Here is a 12,962-nt window from a genome sequence, read left to right on the forward strand (position 1 = left end):
GCCCGGGAGGGAGGGTGGAAGAGGAGGAGGCGGAAGAGCTGCCGCCGCTGCCGCGGGAGCCATGACGGGGTCTGCGGCCACTGCCGCCCCCTAACCGGCTCAGTGGTCCTACCCCCGCCCGCCATGAAGAGTCCCAAAGAGGAGGCGGAGCCGCCCGCAGGTCGGTCAAGACGCCGGAGGGGCGCGGCAAGAGGCCCACGGAGCATGTGCAGAGCGCCGGGTCTTGCCTAGGCGCTGTGGAGAAGCTCTTAGCAGAGCGCCTCCCCTGCTTCTTCCGTGGTCGCTGTCTACTTAAATGCCGGGGAAAGATTGGCAGAACGACCCCCAACGTATGCATGGTGGGGGAGGGGGCTGTTGTCTTTCCTTGGCTTCCCTCAGTGGAGACGGGGGGGGGGTGCCGGAGTCCCCGAGCAGGGCCGGCTCCGTAGGAGGCCTTAGTGGCTTGCCGTCGCGTCTGCGGGCTCGCTTCGAAGCCGCCACCCTCTGCAGTCCCCCAGGGTATCAGGCCCGGTTTGGACGTGACGCTGAGCAGGCGGTGGAGCTTCCCCGTGCGCTTTTCGCAGGGACTCATCGCCTCACGTAAGCCGGGCGATACACGTTTGGTTCTCGCTGCCGTAGCCCGCGCTGATCGTTTCAGGTGGGCAGCCGTGTTAGTCTGCAGTAGAACAGCAGGGTTGGAATCCAGGGGTACCCTGGAGACCAGCAAGATTTCCGGGGTGTAAGCTCCCCTGATCAGATTTAGACATAGGAATCTTATCTCACTGCAGATGCTGATTTCTGGTCTAATCAAGCTGCATTGTACCTTTACATCCTGACTCCCTTCTTTGCTTCACCCCATCCAAATCCCGACTGGGATATTAAGGATCTCCACTCCTCTCTGTATCTGAAGATGGGAGCTTTGACTCTCGAAACCTTATACTCTGAAAATCTTGTTGGTCTCTAAGGTGCCACTGGACTCTAATCCTGCTGTAGATCCTGCTAATATTAAGTGGGTGTGCTGATTGAACACACATGAATGCTTTGCTCTGAGGCTGGGCATAATCACATGGGGAAGTCTTCACTTCACCAGACTCTTACGCTGGTCCTTAACCAACTTGGCCATATGATCTGTTTTCTCCTTCTCCCCCACCCTATTATTTTCCTTCAAGGGTGCTTCCTAAAGGGTAAAGCGTATGCTGGGTGTTCATTGGGCCCTTGTTGAAGGGATGGAGCCCTTTCAAACATGCACACATTTTTCTGCACCCCATTTCACTACCCTCTTCATGTTCTTGTTATTAATGATAATAATTCAAGGGAGTGATTATATTATTTGCAATTGTACCCACACACAACTGGTTAGAAGTCTGTTTTGAACCCTGTGTTTATTTTGGCCTATCCATCATAAATTGTATTTTTATAGTTTCCCTCAAAACAGGGAAACCACTTCCTAGAGTTAATAACTTGAGGTGTCCTGATGAAAGTGGGTGGTTTTGAGGTTTTTATTCATGATGACACTTGAGTTACAAGTCCTAACTGTTGCCCTGAACTCTATTTATTTTGTGGTCTTTTACCATTTGGGCCCTAATCCTACAGTTAACATTAGTAGATGCTATAGCATAGACTTTCAAGTGCTGTAACACAGCAAATAACGGCTAAAGATCCCAGAGAAGATCACTGGTTCAGATTTATTTTCTTTGTCTGAAAATACATATATCAAGCTGTGAATGCAAACAGAGTGCACACAAGCCTTTCACCATCCCTTGAATTAGCAGAGATCCAGCCTTAAAGGATTGAGGATGGAGTTGACCATAATTGCTCAATCAGTTTATTTGTAGAGACAAGCCTGCCTTGCCCTGCCCTGCCCTGCCCCCCCTACACACTACCTGATCTGCTACTCTGGGCTGTTGCTTCTCCTGAGCTGTTGCTTTACAGTGGCTGTATATCAGCACTCCAGATCTGTTCCCATTTATGTATGTATGTATGTATATCATTTATAGTCCACCTTTCTCACTGAGACTCAAGGCGGATTACACAGTATGAGATTAGTACAATCAGTATCAAGTATTTTTCAGTACATTATCAAGGACATTTCATAAACAATACCATAGGGTAAATAGATACAAGTTTAAGAGATATATTATTAGCAAGAGTCCAATACAGAGTAGAAAAAATACTGAAGCAGAACATAATTCTAGGACTAACATTAGACAACATGGAGCTCTGGTGGTACATAGGAGTACATATTTAAAGCAGCAAATAATATGTAAGACAATATAGTGGTGAAGCTATAGTCCCTAATTCATTAGCGAAGCATCTTCCCTACAATACAGCCCTCCCATTTGAGTAAAAAAGCCTTTTTGAATAGTTTGAGTTTGCATCGTTTATGGACAACCAGGAGAGCGGGGGCTCTTCTGACTTCCTCAGGCAGGTCATTCCACAAGATAGGGGCCACCACAGAGAAAGCCCGTGTGTGGGTTGCTGCTGACTTCACCTGTGTGCAGCCTGGCACCTGCAGGAGACCCTGTTCAGATGAGCGAAGCTGCCATGGAGGAACATAGGGGGGGAGGCGGTCCCGTAGGTATGCTGGACCAAAGCCATGAAGAGCTTTGTATGTAATAACTAATACCTTGAACTGAGCATGATAACGGATGGGTAGCCAATGGAGCGACTGTAGGATGGGAGTGATGTTCATGCTCCTGCTCGCTCCTAATAACAGTTGAGCTGCAGCATTTTGGACTAATTGGAGCCTCCTAGTTAACTTAGATGGGAGACCTATGTATAGAGCATTACTTCTGCATGTATAGAGCATTACTTGGCCAAGAGGCCTAACTAGGCATTACCAGAGTCTGAGGCAGCAAAAGATGAGTAAATTAGTTTTAAAATCTCCATCCCATAGAACATGAGTGTACTACAGGGCTCATTGTGTGTGGCAGATTAAGTGGTGCTGAAATGCTGACCACCAACCACCATTATGTTTTAGCCACACTTCTTGAGGCAACTGTTTTGGGCCTGTTACAGCTCTGCTGAGGTGGATGAATACATGTTCCCTCTTCAGAGATTATATAACCCAGCTACCAATTACATGAAATATTGGTGATAGTTGCCAGTGGTATTGGCCAAAAGTAGTTGATCTGAAATATTTGATCAGGGGGAAAATCAGTAAAGCTCACATAGTGGGGTTTAAATAATGAACTTTTTCATATGATTAGCCCTGGAAAGCAAATCACAACATTGAACCTGCCCAGTTTGTCTGTTTTCTAATCCATTTGTTATAACATGCTAATAAACAACGCAGATTTAATAATGAAATTTTTATCTGTGAAAAAATAGTGATAAATTTTCTGTCCTTACATCTCTCTCTTAAACACTTTAAATAATTCCCAATGTGTTTTTATTCCATGATACCAGATTGCATAGTCAGCTACATTTTATTTCAATTAGCTTCTCTGGAGCTTTTTTTTTTTTAAGTACACTTATTTCTACACAGTGGATTAAAAGATGGGGTTTTCCTCAAGGGAACAAGGTAAATGTGCTGATGGATGTCTGTATTTTTCTGCCATACTGTTCATTAACTGCTCTCTCCCTTTTGGCGCAGGGGACCATGTGCAGTTGAAAGTGCCAGTTCTTCAGCAGTGGTACCATTGGGACTGTGGGCTGGCCTGCTCTAGGATGGTACTGCAGTAAGTACATTTGCCTGGGGCTAATGATAGCACTTACTAGCAAGATAGTTCCTGGACCTGAGCCAGTGGGAAGGTTGCTGGCCCTTTAATGAATGTATGACTACTATTGGCAGCGCCAGCGCCTCAGTTGTGAGAGGAAAAAACAGGAGGAAAAATAACTGAAGTCACAGAATAGATATTGTACCTCTAGAAATTGATTTACTTGATGTAAAAAAAATGATTTCCCCCTGGTGCCTTGTATCCATATCACTAATTTGCATTACTCTTTAAATAATTGTAATCAACAAGTAGCGTTTTTTCTCTTTTGCATTATACGTGTCTTGCCCTTTTCCATTTCACAAAGTTGCTGCCATTTGTGGCCCACAAGTAACAATAGTTCTGATTTTCTGTGTGTTGTGTTGCCTGGGTTTCATTTTTTCAACCTGCTAGCTATCCTGCTGAACTCGTCTTTCCTTCCACAGAGGAACATGAGCTTTAGGTGCAGGAGAATATTTAGATGTCTTCTTAATAAATATGAAGCAGAAGATTTTCATTTCTCTCCATCCCTTCTGCCAAGACGTTAGTCCGTGCGCTGGTAATTTCCCATCTTGACTACTTGTAACCTGTCTCTCCTCTTGCCCTATCCATTCCAAGCAGTTTCCAAAACCAAACTTCCTTCCCTCCAGATCCAAACCACTCTCTTTCCTCTTCATTTTGGAATTCCAGTAGCGTTTCCTGCAAGTTTCTTCTCACTGCCAGGTCACCCCATAACCCTGGTCCTGAATGAGGTGCTCTTTCCCGCTATTCCTGAAGTTTCTCCTACTGCCATTCTTTCCTGCCCCCCTTCTGTTTGCCACAATGCAGGGCTGGTTCAAATATCATCAGGGTTTGCACACTGAGAATGCCCATGTGTTCCCCTTCCCTCCCTTCCATGGTTAAAGCTGACCGGGTTGTCCAAAACAGATGACTTGCAAACCCATTTCAGACTGTGATTTCAAGGAGTCCTGGCTACTTCAAACCATAGTAAGGCCTAACATGGTTTTAACACTAAACTGTAGTTACAGAACGCCATGGGAGTGGGGGATTACTGCACCAAGAGGGGAAGAGGGAGCACAGAAGCTCTCTCTGAACCACAGCTTGGAGATCAGGAATCTTGCATTTGAACAGTATCTTGGTGAGTGGCTGAGGAAACTTCTCATCAGATGTATGCCAAGTTGTTGACTTTTATCCTCTAGTCTCTCACTGGTTACCCCACCACCATCACCTGTAGCTATCACCCCCTCTTCTTTGGTCCCTATTGCATTTAAATTAACGCCTCTAAAATATATTTTCTTATAAAAGTATAAAAACAAAAAGCATATTCAGGCAAGAACAATATCCCAGAAGGAAACAACCATTTAACATACCATTGCTTTAAAGTTTGAGAGTCCTTTTGGTAATTGTGGGGTATCTGTCTGTTTCAGGCAGGTTTTATAATTCTGAGTTTTCCGTGTACCGTATGAAATGTTTTGAAATGCTCTTTTAACCGAATGTTGCATCCACCCTTTTTATTTAACCTCAGATACCTGAATCTTCTAAACGATGATGAATTTCAGAAGGCCATTCAGGAACTCCAGTTGACAAAAAGCATCTGGACCATTGACTTGGCCTACTTAATGCGCCACTTTGGCGTAAAGCACAGATTCTGCACACAGACCCTGGGGGTAGACAAGGGCTACAAAACCCAGGTCAGTTTCCTGGTTCTAACAGGGAGAAGTTGATGTTACCCAAATTCTGGTTCTCTAACAAAGTGAAGACACGGATTCCTTTTGAAGGCCATATCAAGTTCTGTCTGTGGTTTCCTTAGGAGCTCCACAGCAGCAGTGAAAAAGACAAACTCCATGCTGGGCATTATTGGGAAAGAATAAAATTGTAATGCCATGGTACAGCCTCACTTGGAATACTGGCATAGTTCTGTTTGCCATATCTCAAAAAGAATATTGGAGCACTGGAATAAAATACAGAAGAGGGCAACCAAGATGAACAAGGGGTTGGGGGACCTTTCCTATGAGGAAAGTCTAACTTGTTAGTTTAGAATAAGGAAAGCTAAGGGGGGAGATGACAGAGGTTTGTAAGATTATATATGGGATGGAGAAGGTGGATAGAGGAAGCTAATAATAATACTAGATCTCAGGAAGACCCAATGAAATTGATTGGCAATAGGTACAGGACAGACAAAAGGAAGTCTTTGTTTAGTTGATGAGTAATTAAATTGTGGAATTCACTACCAGCGGACATAGTGATGGCCACAAGCATAGATGACTTTTAAAAGGGGTTAGACAGGTTCATGGAGGATAGGTCCATCAATGGATACTAGCCATGGTGAGTAAAGGACACCTCCACAGTGAAGAGTAAACATCTGAAATCTTGTGCTAAGAGGCAGAATCAAGGAGAAGAAGGCCTTGCTCTCCAAGTCCTGTTTGTGGGCCCTCCAGAGCAATGGGTTGGCTGCTATGTAAAATAGGATGCTAGACTACATGGACTACTGGTCTGAGGCAATGCTCTTCTTATATTCTTAATAGAAAAGAGTCCAGTAGCACCTTTAAGACTAACCAACTTTACTGTAGCATAAGCTTTTGAGAACCACAGTTCTCTTTGTCAGATGCATCTTGAAGGTGCTACTGGACTCTTCTATTTTGCTACTACAGACTAACACGGCTAACTCCTCTGGATTTATATTCTTAAAAATTCAGTTTAGTTTTTGCAGTTCTTGAACATTCCAATCCATCTGACCTTTGATTCTGTTGAACTATTATGCAGCTCAAGATCCCATAATATTCCTCCTCTATCATTCCTGGTTTGGAGGGGCCCATCTGAAGAAGTGAAAGGGAAGTAGCAGTGAGAATGTCTTTCGCTACTGTGAGGAATGCATGAGGAGCTTCTGCACCCTGTGGCCAAATCCATATCACCAATCTCTTAGTTGTGTACTCCTCAGTGGAGAACTTCATACAGCACCTTCTAGTATTGCCCATCTTCTCCAAATTGGTTCATCTTGAGAGTCAGTTTGACTAACCTAATTGTCTTCTTTGTTCAGTCATTCTATAGGAAACATTTTGACACAGAGGAGAACCGAGTTAACCAGCTATTTGCACAAGCCAAAGCCTGCAAGGTGCTGGTAGAGAAATGGTGAGCTGTCAGTGATGTCTTTTTTTCTTTTCACCTTATTGTGGAAATAGGATGGCTGTTCTGGAATTGTTAGCCCTGAATGTGAAAGCTCACACATTGGCTTTCCTACAGATTTTCTACTGAATTAAAGACGGTAGCCAACTAAGTTAGTGTCATACTGATACTGGGGAGATGCTCCAAGGGAGGAGGAGCAGGATAAAAATGCAGCAGAATGAAGTCTGAGAAACAAGTCTCTTAGAATGCGTGTGCCCTAATCCTGTCCATATTTAACTGGAAGGAAGGCCCATGGAATTCTGTGGGATTTATTCCTACATTAACACATGTCAAGGCTGCAGTTGCCTCAATTTTCTAACTTGCCTCTCCAGATTTGATCACTCTGTTATCCCTCTTACAAATTAAAGTTGGGATTCTGCTGAGTACAGGTACCACCTATGTGATTCTTGGGCAAGATGTTTCAGAGGTCCAAGGTAGCTCTCTGGAGGCACCACTACCATCAAAAAGAACACTGCTGATTTGAACCTTTGTGTGATGATTGCTGTGCTCCAATGACAAAACAAGCAGAAAATAGCAATTTCTGTTTCCATTTCAGTGGAAAGCTTATTAATGGCAAAACCCCAAACACAATGGATCATTAGAGAACAAGATCATGAAAATGGCTGGCTTGTCTTGAGGCAGAGAAGTTACTCTGGATGGGATTAACCTGAGACTATAAAAAGTTGCAACTGCTTCCAGGTTTTTTTTATTGGCTTTCAGTTATAGTCTCTGATCCAGGTGGGCAACAGAGGGTTATATAGAGCTGGCTTTATTTTCTGCACTTTTACAGCACCCTCTTAAGAATGTTTCCTCAGAAATATCTCCCACTGATCTTGTTTAGGATTGTTTCTTTAGTATCTTTTTAGCATGGAGACCCAGGGCATGTGTCCCATTCTCTACCTGGTCCATCAGAGTCTCTGGCAGCAGTCGGAGCTAGGAGTAGGAGCTGGGTGCAAGGAGCTGTCCAGGACTTAGCTTGGGTTAGGAAAGAGCTGTTGATCTAGCACAGGCTACTGTTCAATTGAAGGCTTATATAGGGAGCAGATGCCCCCACTCCTTCCTGTAACAAGAATTGAGGCAGAAGCCAGCAAATATACAGAAAATGGTGCTGTCTTCCTATCTTATGCAGGAGCTTGCTGTCAGAGAAAGGGAGTGTGTCTCCCCCTGTAGGCTCTGGAGGGGCAAGGAGCTTCAAGCCTAGTGCTGGCCATGGGGGGGGGGTCCTCAGGCCTTGAGGAGTCTTTCTCCCATGTCCAGGCTGGGCCAGGGCAGGTCCTGTCAATGTGCAGATGATAACTGCAAACTCTATTGGCATTGAGATAGAGGAGCATCCCAGAGTGCAAGAGGGCATGGTCATCTGGAGAAGAAATGGCAAAGGGAAAGTTGAAGAGCCTATCTGCTATGGATCAAATCAAAATAGCATGCTCAAATTGGTGTGGCACACATCATCTTTGATTATCTATTGAGCAGGCGAGATTTAACAGCAGAGGGGGATGTCTTGTGTGGTTGTTTCACTAGCAATTCCTTAACCTGTTAAAAACACTAGAGCAGCCAGTCACATTTGAAACTTGATGGGTGGTGGTGGTGAGAACTCCTGTCTAACAAAGGCAACAGAGACCAAAGCCTGTACAAACCGCCAGTTGTTTTGATTAGGAAGAGTCTAAATGTGCTTCAGCATTCAGGCCTTGTGGCCATGGCTAAAGAATAATAGTGTTTCATCACAAGCACAAGCAAGTTATTGGGAAAAGATTTTTTTTAATCATCTATACAGGACTAACATGCCAGTAGATACCATCAAGCAGATTTTTAAACCCTCCAGATGCACCCATTCCGGAATAAAATGGATTATCCTGCATCTTGCAATCCCACCCAAGGCCATAAAATGCATTTCAGTGCATTTTGTGTAAGCTTTCTACCTGCAGTATGAAGATAGCATTGAAGAGCAAAAAGTGCTTGGCATCTATTTTGCTCCTCAAACAGCATTAGGGGCAGAATAGATGTTTCAGAAGCCTTAGCTTCCTGACTAGCTGCCCTGCTAGCCTACTTTCTCTCAATTTTCTTCCACAGCACAGTGACTATTCGGGACATCCAAGAGCACTTGTCCCAAGGCCACGTTGCCATTGTGTTGGTGAATGCTGTCCTGTTGCTGTGTGACCTGTGCTCCAGCCCTGTCAAGTATTGCTGCTTTCTCCCAATTGGACAGAAGTGCTTCTGCAGGAGCCCTGACTACCAGGGCCATTTCATTGTGTTGTGTGGCTACAATGAATCCTCAGGGAGTATTTATTACAACAACCCTGCATACGCTGACCGTGAGTAAACACTCTCTGCTTCCAAGCTCTGGTTTCTCCTCCTCCTCAGATCTGTGAGCTTTTATTTTTTTAATTGCAAACAACACTAGTCAAAGTTGCTCCGTCCTATTAATTTATTGCTGTCTGCTGTGAACTCATAGCCATGTGGAAAAATGGCTACAGTGTGATTAACTGGAGACCCCAGCTTACATTCTCACCCTTCTACAAAGCTCACTTGGTGTCCTTGGACCAGCCACACCACTTGGCCTAGCCTATCTCACAAAGTTGTTGTAGGGAGAAAAAAAAGTGTGGGGGTCCTGTGTATATTCCCCTGAGCTTTTATTGATTAAAATTCTGTATCTTGCTACATCAAAAATTGTGATTTATGGCAACACAGAAAAATGTAATCATATAAAGTCCTCAAAATATTCATCCATCCATCTAAGGAAGGGCAGAATGTGCTAGAGGAATCTTTTTCAAATATTCAACATTGGCTATTCTGTGTTGTTGCTGCAAGAAATTCATAGTAATGCTCAGGGTTGGATCCAGACGAATATTTCTGTAGGCACAACAATTTCTGTCTATGGAGTGTGATTTTTCTACCCCGTGCAGCAGCCTCAAATCACCCATGAAATTTTTTTGGGGGGAGCCTTTCCCCCAGAACAGGATGGGGGGCATTTCTGGCCACAGCAGGAGGGGGGAGATTGAGCTCTATGGGAAGACATCTTTGTATCCAAGGAAACATCTAATCTGGATCCAAGCCCACATCAGTCTCTGAAGTATGGACTGTTTGGTTTATCATGGAAGGTGCTGCTGATTAGATAGCCCTGCTTGCCAGTGGTGAATTGCCGTTAGCTTCCCTTCTGGTCTCTCTTAAACCCCAATTCCCCACTGAATACATGTTGGTCCTATCCCACAGGAACATGCAGCACCAGCATCAATAACTTTGAGGAAGCCAGGACAAGTTACGGCACGGATGAAGACATCCTGTTTGTTTACACAGACAGCTGACATCTGGGTCTGGTGCTTCTAGTTTGTCATTGGCCCAGCCTGCTCAGGACTTCTGTGGCAGCTGGCTTGTCTCAGGATTCCTGCTACAGAGACTTTGCTCCCAGACTGCAGCAGGATTGTGAACAAGGGATGCTAGAGACGTTGGTAGAGCTAAATTGCTATCTTATCACCATCTTTTTATTTTTGACGATAAAATAGCCTGTGTATATACACTATGCTATATACATACATACATACATAAGAATATGTATGTATTTAATTTTAATTTTGCACACTTAAGTTTAAAATGCAAAAATAAGACTTTTTTCCTGTTGGATGTCAGACTCTTTTTCTTCCCAGGAATAAAACTCTCAGAAACCAAATTCATCAATGTTAGTCATCACTTGGGTGCATATGCAGAAAGCAGAGATATAGGAAAAAGCAAGAAGCAGATCCTTCTTTTTAACAGAGAAGATGAACCCTTCACCCAGATCAAAATAAAATAAGCTATTTTTGAGAGGGGGCAGCGAGAGGAAGAAGTCAGTGTTGTCCAATAAATATTCCAAGGACAGAAGCAGGCTCATTCCCACAGCTGCTTTTGCAGCAGAAAGAAAGCTGTGTTTCTCTACAACTTGTAGTAACAAGAAAGAATCCCCACCGTCAGTTACTCACTCCCAGTATGAAAAACATTTAGCCATGTTGCAGCAGGCTGGAAGTGCTTTCAGAAGATGGGTTCCTTAGGTGAAGGGGGAAGTGGTTGCATTGTGATTGCACTGCCACTTTGGAAATGGTGGTGTGAATCTGTTCACTGCATGCCACCAATTTATTTTCAGATGCCCTCAAACTGACAGCTGACATTCTTTCTTCCTCAATACAGTTTTTGGGGAAGGGCTGCAGATCCCTGAATGTACCGAGCCTTTTATAGAGGTTAAATATTTTCAAGACAAAATTGAGAAGAGTCCTTTGCTAATCCAGTGGTCCCAACACTATACAATTAAACATCTTTAAATCTTTGATTTTAAGCATGGTTAACTGTTGAAATGGGGTCAGCATCACTAACACTTGGAACAGTTGTCACTCATAAGATTCTGAATATACCTTCCCTCCCATCAGCTCTCAAGTAGGCTCCAGGCTTACTGTCTTTTTTTCAACTGATACTGTGCAGTCAGACCATACCTAGAAGTAGTAATATGTCTGCAGAAAGCAGAACGATGCTTTAGAATTCACTTAAGCTTGTGTAACTGGCAATACCACCACAGGGCCAGTAGGCAGGGAAGGCAACTTAGCTGCTACAGACCTGTAACTGGAGACTAGAACCCTATTGCCAACATTATTCAGGGACTTCCAAGGCAGAGACAGCCAGCAGCCAGATTCAGAAACGAAATGGTGAAACTTAGCTAAATTTCTTACAGGTGCTAGCCAGAACCCACTTCCTACCTCATCATTACTGCACTCATGCTTAGATGGGGCTTCCTTGATGGTTTTTTTAAAAAAAACCTTCCATACACGAACTTTACTGTGCAGTTTATTTGAAAGTACTGCAAATACAGAGAATCGGTGGTGACATCCTTGACATTAGCCAGTGAAAAGGAAACAGCTGCTTTGGAATTCTGGCAGTGATAGGCAATTGACATAGGGAAACACCACTGGCAGAGCTTTATTTGTAGGTTTTTAAAGAAAAGTGTGCCATTAAGTGCCATGTTGTTTGGGTTGAAAAAACTTATCCACACCAGAAAATGAATGTGGTGAGACAAGCACTCTAAATAATTTGAAAAGCAAAGGATCCCATTGCACTAGAAGTACAGACCTTAAAAAGAAGGCAAACATTTTTCTCCTGCTGTCATTGCCTTTTATGGATCCAAACAGTTCTGTGTGTCACTTGGGCTTTCTGAACATCTTATCTACAGCTCTCTCATTAGGGACTGCTGGCAAGGAGTATGGGGGAAGCACAGGAGATTGCAAGGGGCCAGATCGTGCTCTAAAAACCATACAACAGGCAGAAGGTCAACCTTCACAGATTGGGTTTTTTTCCTGCATTGTACAAAGAAAAGTCAAAGTGTAGTCCCTCCACTAAGGGAGTGCAATTTGGCATATCTAGTCAGAAAAAAAAAACTTATTTGGTGGTATATTCCAGAATCCCAATCGTATCTGGGATTCTCATATATAATTATATTTCTATCCTGATTAATCCCAGAAATATTTGGGTTTAACCCTCTCCATCATTTCAAAGGTCACAGCAGCTTGATTTTCTTAGAGCCGAGCTACAAGTGACATTTTTCCACGTGAAGGACACTTGATCATTTTCGCAAGTTTTTCTGGGAACTGAAGTCCCTCTCCCCCGCCCCTTTTCCTTCTGTTCCTTCCCCTCTGTTAGAATTGCTGTCTGAAGAGCCAGAGAAAGCCAGCGGCAGCAGCAGCTTTTGCAAATCGTTCCTCCAGTCACAAGCCTGCTCTCAACGATCTTTGGGGGCGGGCAGCTGCAACTTTCTCCCTTCCCTGGGCATCCTGCTCAGCTTCACCGACATGTCAGCTTTCTCCAGAACAGCTCCCCGGGAGCAAGACAATTTGCAAAAGCTGCTGCTGCCGCTGGCTTTCTCTGGCTCTTCAGACAGCGATTCTAACAGAGGGGAAGGAATAGAAGGAAAAGGGGCGGGGGAGAGGGACTTCAGTTACCAGAAAAACTTGCGAAAATGATCAAGTGTCCTTCACGTGAAAAATGTCACTTGTAGCTTGGCTCTTAGTTTCATATGTTTCCCTGACCAAAAAGGGGGGGGGGCAATTCTCACAGGCAAACGGCATTGCTCATTAGGTTGAGCTCAGCTGACCCATCATGATGATTCTCTCATGT

General features: G+C 44.0%; 1 protein-coding gene across 3 annotated transcripts; it reads left to right on the plus strand.

Moving 5' to 3' along the window:
- Positions 1–11: 11 nt before the first annotated feature.
- GUCD1 (guanylyl cyclase domain containing 1) lies at positions 12–10,497 on the plus strand. 3 transcript variants are annotated; one of them, XM_054996480.1, is made up of 6 exons: positions 12–160; positions 3,575–3,659; positions 5,200–5,365; positions 6,712–6,803; positions 8,904–9,145; positions 10,044–10,497. In XM_054996480.1, exons 1-6 carry the CDS (start codon positions 124–126, stop codon positions 10,133–10,135), a joined length of 714 nt encoding a protein of 237 aa, XP_054852455.1. In that variant the 5' UTR covers positions 12–123; the 3' UTR covers positions 10,136–10,497. The 3 variants fall into 3 exon arrangements, with proteins under 3 accessions (XP_054852455.1, XP_054852456.1, XP_054852457.1); XM_054996481.1 differs by lacking the exon at positions 12–160 and adding an exon at positions 207–329; XM_054996482.1 differs by lacking the exon at positions 12–160 and adding an exon at positions 442–637.
- Positions 10,498–12,962: the final 2,465 nt, after the last annotated feature.

Source organism: Eublepharis macularius, chromosome 13 (assembly GCF_028583425.1).
Source record: "Eublepharis macularius isolate TG4126 chromosome 13, MPM_Emac_v1.0, whole genome shotgun sequence".
In the NCBI taxonomy this organism is placed as follows: Eukaryota; Metazoa; Chordata; class Lepidosauria; order Squamata; family Eublepharidae; genus Eublepharis; species Eublepharis macularius.

Excerpts from the sequence above, each read along its gene's own strand:
- GUCD1 (XM_054996480.1), top strand. The coding sequence starts at position 124 with ATGAAGAGTCCCAAAGAGGAGGCGGAGCCGCCCGCAG. Across the intron at positions 3,660-5,199 it reads TGCTCTAGGATGGTACTGCA|ATACCTGAATCTTCTAAACG; the intron begins GTAAGTACATTT and ends ATTTAACCTCAG. Across the intron at positions 6,804-8,903 it reads AAGGTGCTGGTAGAGAAATG|CACAGTGACTATTCGGGACA; the intron begins GTGAGCTGTCAG and ends TTTCTTCCACAG.